At 42.8% G+C, this 14,587-nt stretch overlaps 1 protein-coding gene across 3 annotated transcripts in view; it reads right to left on the bottom strand.

Moving 5' to 3' along the window:
* The window catches only part of NUP214 (nucleoporin 214), a 38,306-nt gene that overhangs the window by 20,795 nt on the left and 2,924 nt on the right, over positions 1–14,587 (bottom strand). For 2 of the 3 annotated variants that reach the window (XM_005495229.4, XM_026798095.2), the window contains exons 5-23: positions 14,055–14,125; positions 13,617–13,680; positions 13,250–13,353; positions 12,835–12,941; positions 12,620–12,686; positions 11,992–12,115; positions 10,005–10,166; positions 8,502–8,958; positions 7,048–7,223; positions 6,437–6,528; positions 6,041–6,130; positions 5,552–5,701; positions 5,181–5,339; positions 2,898–3,001; positions 2,237–2,416; positions 1,695–1,780; positions 1,517–1,600; positions 925–1,170; positions 87–251 (exon numbers count right to left, since the gene is read on the bottom strand). In XM_005495229.4, the coding sequence (XP_005495286.2) occupies positions 87–251; positions 925–1,170; positions 1,517–1,600; positions 1,695–1,780; positions 2,237–2,416; positions 2,898–3,001; positions 5,181–5,339; positions 5,552–5,701; positions 6,041–6,130; positions 6,437–6,528; positions 7,048–7,223; positions 8,502–8,958; positions 10,005–10,166; positions 11,992–12,115; positions 12,620–12,686; positions 12,835–12,941; positions 13,250–13,353; positions 13,617–13,680; positions 14,055–14,125 (2,688 nt within the window). The remainder of the gene's footprint in view (positions 1–86; positions 252–924; positions 1,171–1,516; positions 1,601–1,694; positions 1,781–2,236; positions 2,417–2,897; positions 3,002–5,180; positions 5,340–5,551; positions 5,702–6,040; positions 6,131–6,436; positions 6,529–7,047; positions 7,224–8,501; positions 8,959–10,004; positions 10,167–11,991; positions 12,116–12,619; positions 12,687–12,834; positions 12,942–13,249; positions 13,354–13,616; positions 13,681–14,054; positions 14,126–14,587) is intronic. The other variant, XM_014272873.3, reaches the window with a different exon arrangement.

The raw sequence follows: 14,587 nt of genomic DNA, 5'->3' as shown, positions 1-14,587 counted from the left end.
TGATCTCCTCCTTTGAGAGCACTAAATCCCTGTGAAAGCCCCATTCAGTGCTCAGAGGTCACTTGGGCAATTAGCCATCCTTTTACCTGGGGACTGGTTAGCAGCCATCTGCCTCTGCAGAGCTGCAGCAGCAGCTGCTTGTGGGGCTGGAACAGTGACAGTGGGAGCAGGGGCTCCATGCTTCACAGTCTTTGTTGCAAGCATTGTACTGTCTGCCCCTTGTGGGATGATTCTGTTTGAAGATGCAGGCACTAAAAAAAAAACAAATTAACAAAAGTATTAGTTAAATGTTTCTCTATAAACCAGGGAGTCTTTGGAAGCCTTTGCTGAGCTGCAGTTCCTCTAAGTGCACAGCTTCCTTCTGACAGGACTCATGTGCAGGCCATTCAAATAATCAACACAATCTGTCCCTGGCAGATTTTGGTATATCCCAAGGAATTTAGTAAGTCTCAATAGATGTAATTTCAAAACATTAGAGGATTTCCAATTTGCTGTAACAGACACTTCTGCTGACACCTTCTTTTTCTCTCTGGCTGCAGAGATTAAAGAAACTTCTCTTGCCCAAGGAAAACTGAGTGTATGCAAATGCAGCCCTTACTGAGATTTGCTGGGCTCAGACCTCCTAACCCTGGCCACAGATGCAGCAGTACTCCAGTTTCTTAGGCTTTGGGCAATATTTTGCTTTGGGCTGCAATTTGAAAGAAGCAGGCTATCACAAAAACACAATCAGTGAGTCAAGGTGGTTTAGTGCCTTTAGCTCAAGTTCATGAGGTTACAAAGCCACTCTGTTACTGCTCCTGGGAACCTGGCAAAGTAAATCTGCATCCTGCAATCTCCTTTCTCCAGGGCCTGAAGCACTGGCAATGGATAACACAGGAGTCAAAGCTACTCACGTTGAGAAGAGACACTGCAAACACAACTCACACAAAGTACCCAGGGAGAGGTGCTGTTTCCCAAAGGATGGAGACTGAGCCATCAAGCCAGGCTGGATTGAGGGAGTTCGGACCACGGGAGCATGACGAGGGACCTGCACTGGGGCAGCCTCTTCTTCCTGGTCCACTGCTTGGGAATCATCATTCTCCAGTGACTGGGAAACTGAGGATGTTGAGCTGACTTCATCCAAATCTTCATAATATCTTGTGGACAAGAAGGCAGATCGGGACAAACTTGCTGCAACATCAGAAACAAAATTCAATATTAAGCTGAGGGAACCATCCAGTGTAACAGCCATGATAAATGCACCCTAGGACAGTCACCTATTGGCTTGTTTAACTCATGCATTTAAGATTTGATTTCTTAACTGCCTGCAAAGGCAGCCTTCAACCAGAGAGCAACTGAAGGCAAGTCCTCCTGAGAGCAAATGGGAGAACAGAAAAGGGCAAGTAGGAGTTGAGTAATCAAAAGCTAATTTCTGGTCTTGGTCCCACAGCAAATAAGTCACCCTCTCAGAAAGACTGAGACTTTATAGAAGTGACTACAGAAGTATATCAGACTTCTATAGTCACTAAAGGCTTACCTGGAGCTGTAGACCTAATTGGTGGAGTTTTCCTCTTGGCTAGAAAATTCCTCAGCTGTGCCTGCTTCACTGGGGATAACTTAGCTGGAAAATGGAAGGCAGTTATTAGTCTACAGTCAAACTGCAAGTAAAAAAAAAAAGTAATTCACATTTATGGCAGGAAGAAAGGATAAATTACCAGGTGCTTTGGGCAGAGGTTTTGCATGTGATTTCAAAGTAGTTTTCATCAAATCGTTGCGCAGGCTTTCAAGGTCACTGTCAAAACTGGGACAAGGCAGAGCAGTGAAAAAACAGCAGCAGAAAAAAGAAGCCTACCAAAGCAGGAACAAAACTGGGCCAAAGTAGCCACTAGAACCACTGGCATATTTAGAAGAACAACTGGCTCCTCTAGATACTGTGTGATGCACCTTTAACTATTTTGGAAACTTCAACAGTCATTCAATTCTTCCCCTGAAGTCAGACAGACAACCAGCAGTATCTCAGCCTGGAGGCTCAATTATCCCATTTACTAAAAAACTCCTTAAAATTTTAGGGGAAATTTCTGCTAAGCATCACACAGTGTCCAAGAACCCAACCAATGAACTTCTGTATTACCTGGGCATGGTTTAGTATAATCTTCAGAACATCCTGTCCTCCCATACCATGCCCACACAACATCATTGTCTGGAGGATGCACATTACTGGGGGCAAGAGAGAGGGAGGAATTCATGTTTCACACACCTCTGAGCACTGTTGAGAGGGGAATCACTGGGAACACTCCACTGAGATGTCTGGTTGTAGAGGCGCAGCTGCTGCAGGCTGTTCACCAGGTGGTTCAGCCTCTTCCTCTGCTGGTTGATGATTTCCCGGTTGTTTGCCAGGGTGTTGAACAAAGTCTCTCGCTCAGGGACTATCAGACGCCTGCAGAGACCAGACCAAGAGACAGGGACAAGGATCCTTCTGTGCAGCTGGGGCACAGGCAGCAAGCAAACACCAATGGTTTAGTGGTTCTGGCTACTGAAACTCAAGGTCGGGTACCAAAGCAGCTCAGTTCATTTCAAATAAGATTCCTCCTTTGAATGTGCTGCCAGTTTATTTCTTTTTAAGATATTTTATCTGTTAGAAAGGTTTAATTAGCTGCCATCAATGAACTTCTGCAAAGCTTACAGTTTGTTTCTACAAGCATTATTTACACTGTACAGAGACACAACAAGCTTATAACATGTACAAAGCCAGAGAGTCTGAACCTATGGCTCCCATTAGGTGTCTGAGACAAGCTTCAGTCTCAGATCCCTCAAAAAAAAAAAATCAGACTTTTAAACAGAAAAAGGTCTTTGTCTGTTGATTATAGACTAATTCCCAATTCACAGATTAGTTCTGCACTCCAGTTTTAGTTACTTACTTCTGCTTTCTCTTCTGTTCCAGGTGCCGGTCCCACTCCAAATCCAGGACATCGTTCACATCCTGAACAGCAAACTTCACATACTGGTGCAAGCGCCGGATTTCCTGCCATGAAAAATAAAGTGAGCTTTAAACTCATTTCAGAAATCTCAGTTGAAGAATATGAAGACTCTTTGGGCTCATTCAGTCCAAGCCATAGAACACTTGCCTGTATTTCTGCCTGGAGAGTTTTGCCAGCACAACAGAACCCAACATGGTGAAAATTTATGTAACAATCAATAGGGTACACATTGTCCAGGGTTTGCCCTGGACATTTCATCTCAGCTCTCAACTAAGAGAAATACTGTCCACAATATTTGCAAAACACTGCCAAGTCTTTACAAAAAGGATTTTACAAACACAAGGCATTATACAAAACAATTCTTATTTCAAATGCCACTTCCAGAGCATGAGTCATTCGGTCCCATCTTACAACACTGAAACTTTTAACAATTATAAGTGATCAAAGCTTTGCAGGCTGCTCACACGGCTCTAGAATATCAGCATTCACAGACTATGATTCATGAAAGCACTCACAAATGCTCACACCTCCCACAGTAAGGCAAGGAATTAATTTGACTTTTATAGGTAGGAAAATAAAAGTAAGTAAAAAGCAAGGACAGAGAGTAAAGTGATTTATCCATGACCACAAAGCTGCACAACTGCAGCAATGCCAGAGACCTCTGGCCCCAAGCTCTGCTCCCTAAACAAACCCAGAGCTCAGTCTCATTCCTGTGATCCCTCCTGCCTGGCATGGCACAGCCCTGGCTTGAACTCCAACCTTGTAAAATGGAAATGGGAACTGCAGCTGGTTTCAGCTCATCTCAACAGAATGCTCACCTAAAGACAATGAAGCAACCAAGGAACACAGCTTGAGAAGAATTCCACTGTAAATGCTTTCAAGATACAGCATGGAATTCTGGTGGGACCTCTCCAACCTGAAAGCAAACCCAGTGCTGTGGGCTTAGTGTTAAACACTGCCAAGCCCAGGCTTCCTTTCCCCAGCACCTACGTGGCAGCAACTCTCTGGATACCAAACTGGTAGAGCTGGACATCAGAAAAGTCTCAGGGTCTTGAAAACTTCACTGAAAACTAAGACACAAAGCTGCCTAAGGGAGCTTTTCTCACCCAGGAGAATGGGGATGATGTAGACTAAGCAAAATTTCAAAGTCAGCACACAGCTTTCTCAAAGCAAACTTCCACAAAGTTGACCCAAAAGCTCTCTCATTCCATTCAAATCCACTTCCACTTCTCTCCCACTGTGTTCTACTTTCCTCATGGTCCTTTCTCTACACAGTGAAACACATACTTCAAGATTATCATCTCTCTGAAGTCACAAGCTTAAGCTTCAAATGTCACAGTGACATGCTGGACATCAAAGCAGCCATGCAATTAAGACTGTGAATCAATCAACAGAATCCAGGTGAAGATTAGAGATCAGACCTAAAAGAAATGACTTTGTGTCAGCTGATTTCCAATAACTACATGCATGGTCTTGATACTTAATGCCACAAAGATGGCATTCAATTATGCCTTCAACCTGCCAGTCAAACCTCTTGAGGGGAACTTACCAGTGTATAAAAGACCAAGTATCATTTGTAGGGCACATTGACTCTATTTTGCTTAGGGTTAAATAGCCTTCATCACCAGAGCTGTAACAAAAAGTGCTTCACCCCTACTTTCTTTCTTGTCTTTGAAAGCTTCTTTATGTACTGCTGGTTATTTTCCTTTGTGCCCCAGCTTTCAGAATATCATTAAGCTTTATGCTCCACCATCCATGAAATTAACCACACAATTCTGTAAGTCATAATAAACCATCAAATTGTTCCACAAGGCACTTGCTGAAGATAAAAATAATTCTAAGAACTCTTCTATAAAGTGTAGGAAAAAACCCAACATTCTTTTAACTAAATCCCTGAGCAAACACTACAGGCTGAGAAGGAACAGGATGTCAAGAGTCACATTCTAAGATTAGAAGACTTAGATCGCAGGTGAACTACATCCCCTTCAGGAGGAGTTTTGAATCATCACTGCAAATGGCAACAACAGAGAGGAGCTTCAGGAGAGGATTTCCAGCAGCTCCTGCAAACTCATGGAAACCAAAGCTCCCCACACATTTACTAGACTATTTACTGAAACAGCAAATACTTAGGGCAGAACAAGAATGCTAGGAACTTGCACACACAAGCCTAAGTTTTATTTGATTTAAAGCTCTCTATCAGAAGTTGGCTGACATGATTCATACCTGAAGCTGTGCTTCACTCTTGGGATCCAAAGGTTTCTTATAGAGCAAGTGTAAATACCCCGAGCTACGATTCTGCTCGTTCTGTTCTTTAGCCTCTTCTACCCCTGCAAATCCCTCCAGCAGGGTTGTCTTCAGAATACTGATATCTCCATGAAGTGACTGCAAAGTGAAACAAAACAGATGGGACAAGGTCCAAGGTAACATTTTCTACTGCCATTTCTAGCACAAGGGCTCCTGCAAGCATCTCTCTGTCTAAAAGCACAAAGGCAAATGCCAGGTGTTCCCTCTACAGTTCAGGTGTAGAAGTTTAGGAGAAACATCAGGTGAGGAACAGTCACTGCTGGTTCACAGTTTGAAGACAGCCTGCTCACCTCTGTTGTCTCTTTAATTTCCAAGAGGAAGGTGTGAAGATCCTCTGACTCAGTCCTCAGCATCTTCATTTCCTCTGGGGTCCCAACTTGGAAACAGGCTTTGGAAGTCCTGGCCTTCAGCTCCTCCATCTCCTTTTGGAAATGTGCAATCTGCAAGGCCAAGTGGAAGAAAGGGCAGCCACTGAAAACACAGCAGGGACTGGAACAAATGTCTCAGCTCTTGGATCATGCCTCAGTTACACCATAAACACTGGTCACTTTGCAGCCAAAGCAGGAAATTCTTCTTGAACATGAACAGGAAAGAATACTCCATCTTCTCAGCACAGTGACTGAAGATGACTGAATAGGACACATAAATAACAACTACAAACCAGGCTGATCATCTTAGGAAAAATTTCCATTCTGATTCCTAAATTATTTACAGACACCATCAGAACACAGCTGAAGTGTTTGTGTGGCATTATGAAGAAAATTGCTTGAAAATCTTACCTCCTCCCTGATGCCTGCTATGACAGGGTCTGACTCCTTCCACTGGTGGGTCTGTTTCTCTAAAGCTGTGCTGGGGAGTGCTGATTTGCCCTGGGAAAAAAAAAACCACAAAACCAATACTGAGGATATATTAATTGCAACAGGGAGCTTAGAATATTAAAATAGGCCTGGTGTTAGAAACTCCATTCAGACACTCTGGTTATAACAGGGTAAAATACAGCTCTCTAAAGACATGCAGAGAACATTGTTTAGAACCACAGATTTGCCACTGTTTCAAAATCAGAATTTAGCTAATTCTTTGACCTAAGAACATTAGTTCAGTCCAAGGAATTCTAAGCAATTCCTGAGCCATGAAAAACATTCATCCTCCAAAGAAACCAGTCAAGTTCTTGTTACCTGAGCAGAGCTTGGCTTTGCTGCTGATGGGGTGACTTTGGCTGTCTTCTGTACCAAGGAAGCTGAAGGAGGATTTTGAGCAGGACGTGCCACTGGAATTTAATAAGAACAACAGAAATGGATGAAGTTAAACAAAGCTTGAGGAAACAGGCAGTGATGAGAAACAATCAGCACTATCAAATCCCAAAGCAGTAGTGCTATGGGCCCCAATGCAAGCATACACCTTCCTCAGGTGCCTTTTCACTTCCATTCAACTTCTCTTGTCACTGCTTTGAACTCTGATCAATACAGATGGAAGGTAAGGCACTGATTTGTGTGGCTGCCCAGAAACCCTCAAAGCTCTGAGAATGCCACAACTTCTGGGTGAACTTAAGCAGCTGAATATAATTATTTCACACATGGCTCTTTGAGAAATAGAGCACAAATGGAAAAAACGCTCAGTTTCAAGACCAAGTGATTCACATCATGATGGTGTGCCAATCAGGAGGGCCTCTGGAGCAGGAAAGCAAGGGCAAAACAAGCAAAAAGCCAAATGAAGCTCCCTGTGTCCTAAAACGTTTAGAATGTTTTTTATAATGCTTTATTCCCAAAAATAGGGATCAGACTCCTACCTGTGGCAGGCACAGGGGATGAAGTCTTCTGTGGTGTGGCAGGAGGGGCTGCAACAGGCGTGGACTGGCTCAGAGAACCTCCAGGAGCAGCTTTGGAACTGCTTGAAAAGGAAAACATTGTGGAGGTGCTTTGCCCACTGCTGCTGCTGGGAGAAGAGGTGTCTACAGCACTGAACCTGCAACAGAATGAATAAATGAGTGAGTGAATGAATGAACAAATGAATGAACACCCCCTGGGATCAGCAACTACTCAAGCTGCAGATACAAAATCATGACTGTAGCTTGTGGGATAGTGGGAAGGAGCCATTCAGGATAATTTCTGAATACATGGAACCACAGAGACTTCTGTCTTAGATCCTCCCATGAGCAAAAGCTAAATGCCACCAAAAAATACTACCCTGCTTCAAATGCACCTCATAATTTTGTTCCAGCTATAGCAAATCTGAGCTGCCCTTCAGTGCTCATCTCAGAGTAAGGCTCAAACAGAAATTCTATAAGAAAATATGAATTTCTATTCATTTGCAAACTCAGCTCCTCCAGGCAGCCAAGTTAAATATTCAGCCAATTCACTGGTGTATCATTTGCTTTATACACAAAATATAAAAAGCCCTAAGAGTTCCCATCAGATTCTGGTGTAGTAAAGATTTTCCTAATTCAAAAATAATAATTTAAACCATCAGAAATTTCTTTATGATGCATTTACATGAAAGTTCTTCTCCTTGAAAAGCAGCTCCAGTTAACATAGCTCTGTATTTCAAACCACTTTTTCTAAAAATAAAGAGCAAGTCTCAGGAGTTGGAGGGAAGAGTGAGTATATGACATCTGAGAACACTCAAATCCATTTTACATGGTTTCTAATCAATATTAGTTTTTTTCAGTCAGTGTGAACAAGCTTTGAAGATTCCAGATCCTGTGCTCAGTGAGCAAGTGTCCATTTAAGAACACAACCAAAAGGTCTGGCACCTTCTGTGTTGAACACAGAGTGGCAAAGCAATCCATCAGCTGTGGCTCCAGCTTCCCCTCAGGCTGGGGTAAGGAACCTTCACCAAACAGTCAGAGAAACTTGTGCTATCACCACCCCACTCAAACAATTCCAGACAGAAGTGATTTCCCAGCAGTCCTCAGCTATGATTTGCATCAAACCAAGGCATGGAATCACTGTTTGATGCCTATGAAACAAAGATATAAAACCCCCCTGAGTCTCTGGCAATTTATCAGTCTAAATTTTTGGCACTGTCCCTTAAACAAAACCCCTGGCATGGGAAGCACTGAGGGTTTCCACAGCCACAACACTCTTGGATAAAGAGGGGCTTCCTCAGTGCTTTCCTGGGAATGTGGGGAACTGCTGTCAGAGCAAAAAGCCAGACACCATCTTCAGAACTACCATATATTATCCATGCCTGCAGCAATTTAACAAGTACCCAGCCCCTGCATTCACTGCTGAATCTATTTACTTCTCATTGAGGTTCACTTTGACTGAAGAAGCTGAAGGTGCAAAAGACGACTTCTGTGCAGCAGGTGCTGTGGAGAGCAATGGCCCTGGTGAGCTGTCTGCAGCTGGTTTAAAGTTCATGGAGCCAAAAGGAAAAGAGGTGGCAGGAGCTGCTGTAGTGCTGCCTGCAGAAGCAGGAGTCAGGGATGCCTTGGAAGAAGCAGAGGAGAAGGAGAATGTTGCTAGTCCAGTCAGAGCAGGGGTCTGGCCTTGCTTGGAGGCATCAGTGGCAAAGGAATATGGTGGAGGATCACTGCCTGTGGAACCAGGAGCCTTCACAGCCGAGGGCATGAAGGAAAAAACAGCTGCTCCACTCCCTGCTGGAGGCTGGCTTGAGGTGGGCACAGTGGGAGCAGCAGCTGGGGCTGTGTCAGCCTTCAGAGAAGTTGGAGGAGTGGTTGGACTTGTGGCAGCACTCCCTGCAGGAACACAAATGGGAAAGGAGGAGGCTCATGGGGCTGCACTGAGTCATGGCAGGAGGCATTGCAAGACTAAATCTGTTTGATATGGACAGCTCAGCACTGCTTCTCTCACTGGACAGTGAGGAAAAGGGATGGCAGAGCTGGGCTTGCAAGTCCCCAATCCCAGCAAGTGATACAGAAACTGTACAAAGTCATGATCAATACAACAATCTGTTCAGATTAATGTTGTCTGAAGTTTCCTGTGAAAAAGCTTCACCTTCCTCCATTGATTTTGATGAGGTTCCTGCCATCTCAAATAAAATAAGCAGTAAGCATTCAAGTTAGCCAGCACTGCAGGAAGGCAGGCTGCCAAAAAGCAGCTTTCTGGCTGGGAAAGGAGAAGCAAATTTGGGCACAGGGGAGAAAATGGTGCATTTGCAATTATTTCTCTATGAATGCAGACAAGCAAAATAATCATCTTACCTGCCTACATCATACCACACAGAGCAACACATCTATAACTCAAACAGAACTACTTCTATTCACCTGCTGACAATTTTCACAGTGCTGAGGAAAGCTTTAAATAGAACTTTAAAAGAATTTTATTTAAATAGGATTTTTCTGCAGTCAAACACCTTAGTTCATATCATGATCTCCTGTGGCAAAACTATGGAGGAAAACCATCACCTCTCTAAAGTGTGCAGGCCAAGCTCAGAGCTGGGCAAAGAGCCTCCTAAAACTGGTTTGGTCCTATTCTGCAAAGGCTGATTGCACAGGGAAATCTAAATGCACAGCCTGCAAAGTGCTTGAGATCCCACAAACAAACTCCATGATCATAGAGGTCTTTCCCAAACCAAATGATCCTGTGATTTGGTGAACAGGACTTGGTAATTTCATACTCATGCACCAAAGACAGAGAACAGTCCTGAAAACTCCCAAGAACTGTTCACCATTATAAAGAAAAAAATGTTTCTGTGACCACATGTACCTGACTACTGAACTGACAGATCAGTATGACAAAGATCCACAAATCCCAGTGCTCCCCTGAGCCCTGGAGCACTCACCTGCTGCCTTTGGAACTCTCTCCCCTGCCACCTGCAGTGGTTCTGGGGTCACAATAAGTGACTTGACTCCTGGGTTTTGGTTGATCATGTGAAATGGGCAAAGCACACCATCCGTGGAGAGCAGGATCAGAACTGGAGCTGGAGCAAGGATCTTCTCATCACCTGCCAGAGACCACACATGTAAGTCCTGCAGTCAAAGCTTCCCATTCTGTTCCTACTGGAATTGCCTCCTTCAATATTTCTTACATTTCTACCTTCTTGCTTTCATTTGCATCTTTGTTCCCTTGCTTCTCTGTCAGTGCTCAGATCTCTTTCTTTATCCTTTTGTATTCCTTTATGTTTCTGACTTCATGTTTCATAAAAGGGTTGTTTGACAATTGAATGTCATCTTCTGAATGACAAAGCCCAACTTTCACCCATCAATTCTGTGCCAAGCTTTTTCAGATTTTGAAGCAGTCATTTTTCCTCACTGATACTCTGCTCCCTCCTTCAATTCCTTTCAGCAATCCCACATTCCATTGGGCCCTGTCTCCTCATTAACATTCATATGCATAAACTACAAAATGGAATTGCTACAGAGGAAGCTTTTTAACTTTAAAGGAAGCAAACATCAAACAAATATCCTCGTGATCTGAACCACTGACATAAAATACTTGTGTTTTATGCAGCTGCTTTGTGAGTCTGCTTCAGTACAAAAATTCTCAGAACAGTTAAAGGCTTCAAGAACACTCTCTGTATTTCTAAAATTCTGTAATAGTTTAACTGTGCTTAATTACATGCAAAAACCCAAACCCAACACATGCAGAGTACAGGAAAAATCTGCTATAATCATGGTGCTTTGTTTGTCAGGCACAGTGAACAGCCATTTTTCTTTACTATTGGTTCTTCAGGAAAACCATGCTAGGGAAGGGCAGTTTCTATTTGGGAACAAGCTCTAGGACAAATCAGGTTTCTCTGCAACCTAAACTTGCTGTGAACTGCAAAGCCAATTAATGTGTAGCAAAACTCTTGTGTCAGAACACAGAAAATGTATTAGCAAAGAGCTTCTCCAAAAACCTTTTTAAAAACTCTGAGGCAGCATAACACAGGCTTTAAAAAATCTGTCCTGACAGATTTCTTAATCCAGTAACTGTATAGATTAACAGAGAAAAGGCTTCAAATTCAATCTGGCATTCAAGTACAAATGTTTGACCTCAATTCCCTACTGCAGGTTTTTTTCCAGGTAAAGGTCTCAGTTAACTGGCACCCTCCTGTGCTCTTCAGGAACTCCTGACTGCAGTACCTTCCACTCTGCCTCAAGGCATCTCTATTTCCATCTGTCTCTGGCCTTCAAGGTAGAATTCTCAGAATTCACTGAGATGCAACACAATAGCTCAGATGTAGCTTCAGACTTTGACAAAATGCTTTGAAGGGCCTTCAGGCAGCACAGAAGGTACAGCAACAATGCAGCTGAGCTGTGGAGCACAGCAGGGTTCAGGCAGTACAGACCTGAGCTTTAATGCAGAATTAAAACCTACGCATTCACCTCAGCGATCTTTGCTGTTTCTGGCTTTGAAACCAACCCACTTTTCCTTTAGATCCATGCAAATGTACTTGATACAAAACAGTTCTGCAAAAGGACGTAAGTGACAAGAACAAAAAACACCTCATGGGCAGCCTGAAATCCCCAGTGTTGGAACACAACTCCTTTAAACTCACTAAAACTCAGTTCTGGGGACAGATGTAACTCAGGAGCTTTGTTTGTCATGTCTGTTAGTGTCATATCCCAGGATGCTGAAAGCTCCAGGAAAAAAATAACACATCACCCCTGAATCCTTACACAGAAGTGAAGCCACGTGCTGTGGGTTTGGAATTAAAACAGCAGGAGGTGTGTTGGTCTGCCTTTCAGAATGATCTCCCAGAACTCTGAGCACAAGGCTGCCCCTCAAAAACATCAAATATACTGAGATTTTTGGACTACCCCACAAGAAAGACAAACAAGACTTACTGATCACGATGGGCATGTTACTGGTGTAGTCCACAGCAACGCCAACAGGCAGAGTGTCATCACTTTTATCTGTCAGAGGAAGTTCTGCTCTGCTTGAGTCCTCCAAAACCCATGATTCCCAGTTCTGCAAAAAGTAAAATTATTACTACATCAGCTATTGCTTTCCTGTGACCAGCCTTCTTCAGCACTGCAGCCTACAACAGCTGAAACACCAGCTAGAGAGTAACTACTTAAATTTGTCAGATTAACAAATGCCAGAAAGATCAGGGTCCTTCACAGATTTCTGTGTGACTTCTCATGTATCACTGCATGTCAGAGGTCAGAAATTTTTAATGCTTAACTTCAACTGATGAGCTCACATCAATCACTTTATTATAGTGAGTTTGATCAAATTTTGCGAACAAAAAATAGACTTCTGGAACCTGATTCACAACACACATCTCTTGTTCACCTAAGAGTTATCTTCAGATTATGTACAATTTAGAAGCTTGTTTAGTTTTGGGATGTCTTAAAAAAATCATCGTCTCATGGTATTCCAGGTCTTATATAGGTTATACTTGGGGAAAGAAAATGTAGATTTGCACAGATGCAACACAAAATACATTCCAAAATGGAGTAAAAATATTACCTGATCCCCCTGCCTGGCAAGAATGCTGACTTCTGTGGAAGCTGCTGAAGCTGCCAGAACTAGATCCCTGTAAGCATGGACACAAACAGGTTAAAACCAACATGACAGTCCACTGCAAGGTTTATAAAAAAGGAGGAATACAATCTATGGAGAAGCACTGACCCCTCAGACATGCATACCAAGGGAAGGACTTTGCCATGATTCCTGCCACTCACCATTCCTCCACAAAATTGAGGAAGTAATGATGTTGTCTCTCAGTGCAGCTCGTGTAGCACGGCTCCATGAAATTCACAAACTTCTCTGGTCGCTTCTCTTCCTTTTTCTGTAGGAGCAACATTGAACATTTATCCTTCAATGCACCAACCAAGTGATCTCCCTTAAATTTGACAGTATCAGGGCACACCAATAACATCACAATTGGATCTCAGCAGAGAACAATTTACTCATTGATTTTCAGGTGGATCCTACTTCCTCCACTTAATCCCCCAACCTCAATCCCATGATTTACAGCACTGCTAAACTCAAATTCTATGTGGTGCCAATATCAACAATAAAAGCAACTCTCCATTGTCATGAACAAGTCAGGAACAAGCAACAGACACCTGTGTCATTGTGACAGCTGGCACTTACAGGCAATATGGCTATGACCACTTGTGGAGACATCTCCAGAGTCCCATCAGCCTCTGCATACACGATGGCAAAGACATAGGTGCCAATCCAAAGCACATCCAAAACTGAAAGAAAAAGCAAATACCTCAGCCAGAAACACTTTATAGTTAATATTTCCTTGTTGATTTTAAGTGTGCATAGCACACAAAAGGAAATAACAAGCAAATGGCAACTAACTCCTAAACTAGCAAGCTTAAGAATCACAGAAAATCACACTGTAATTACATAACCAGTGCTATACAGCTGCTATAACTAAAGACAACAGGGGGAACAATTAGTAAAATACTTTTGAAGAGAAAACAAGTTAAAAAGTAATAAAAAGATGCACCTTTAACAGGATTGTCTGAGTCATAAAAGGGAGGACAAGGGATTACTTTCTTCTCCTGCAGATTCTGCAAATAAAACAACTCTTAAATATACAGAAAAGGCAATGAACAAATCCAATTGCAAGTTTTGCAGAAAGCCCAGAGAACTGGTTTAAAACTCACCCATTCTTTAACAATCATGGGCCACTCTGAAATCATGACTGCAGTGACCACTGCAAACCTTAAACTAAACCAAATATTGGCCTAAGACACTTGAATATTACTGAAGCACATGGGTAGCATCACATAGCTCACAGCATGTGCCACCTAACCAAATTCTGGAGTTTGTGATACAAAAACCAATCTACCAATCAAAGAAAAACCAACCAACGACCCAAACCAACAAAATACCATATTTCAAACTCCTGAAATCATAAGGCCTTAACACCACCAATACTCACAGGCAGATATTGCACCACAGTGCCATTTTGCCTCCCTGCAGCCAGTTGTTTTCCCTTTGGGCTCCAACACACTAGGCAAAAAAAAGAGAGAATTTCATTAGCCCTAAGGAACTGGAGATGCCCCACAAAAACAGGACCAATAAACTAAAACTGCTATTTTTTTCACTGAAAAAAATAATGAATCTGAATCAAACAAGGCATCATCCAGTCACAGAGAAGGCAGGACAATACAGGTCAAAACCCAACAGGTGATGATGCTTATTTGCATGTTTTCCTGGAAATGAGTCAAGCTTGAGACAGCACAAACCACAGGTGGGCATGTTTGGTAACTCACAAGACTCAGCTGCTACAATCAACTGGGAAAGAGTAATTCCACTGCAACACATTTTCTGAGTCTCACTGAGTTTAAACCCTTCCTGTTTGTGAAGAATTTTAAGAATCCTCCTCCTGAGACAAACAACCTGTGTTTATACATCTCTTAATCAGTGTTTCCTCTTTAGTGCCCAACATTCTGCGTGCCCTCCAAGGCTGCC

The sequence above is a fragment of the Zonotrichia albicollis genome, chromosome 21 (genome assembly GCF_047830755.1).
Source record: "Zonotrichia albicollis isolate bZonAlb1 chromosome 21, bZonAlb1.hap1, whole genome shotgun sequence".
NCBI lineage: Eukaryota > Metazoa > Chordata > Aves > Passeriformes > Passerellidae > Zonotrichia > Zonotrichia albicollis.
The sequence above is the reverse complement of the archived record's forward strand: the minus strand, read 5'-3'. Positions and strand labels throughout refer to the sequence as shown.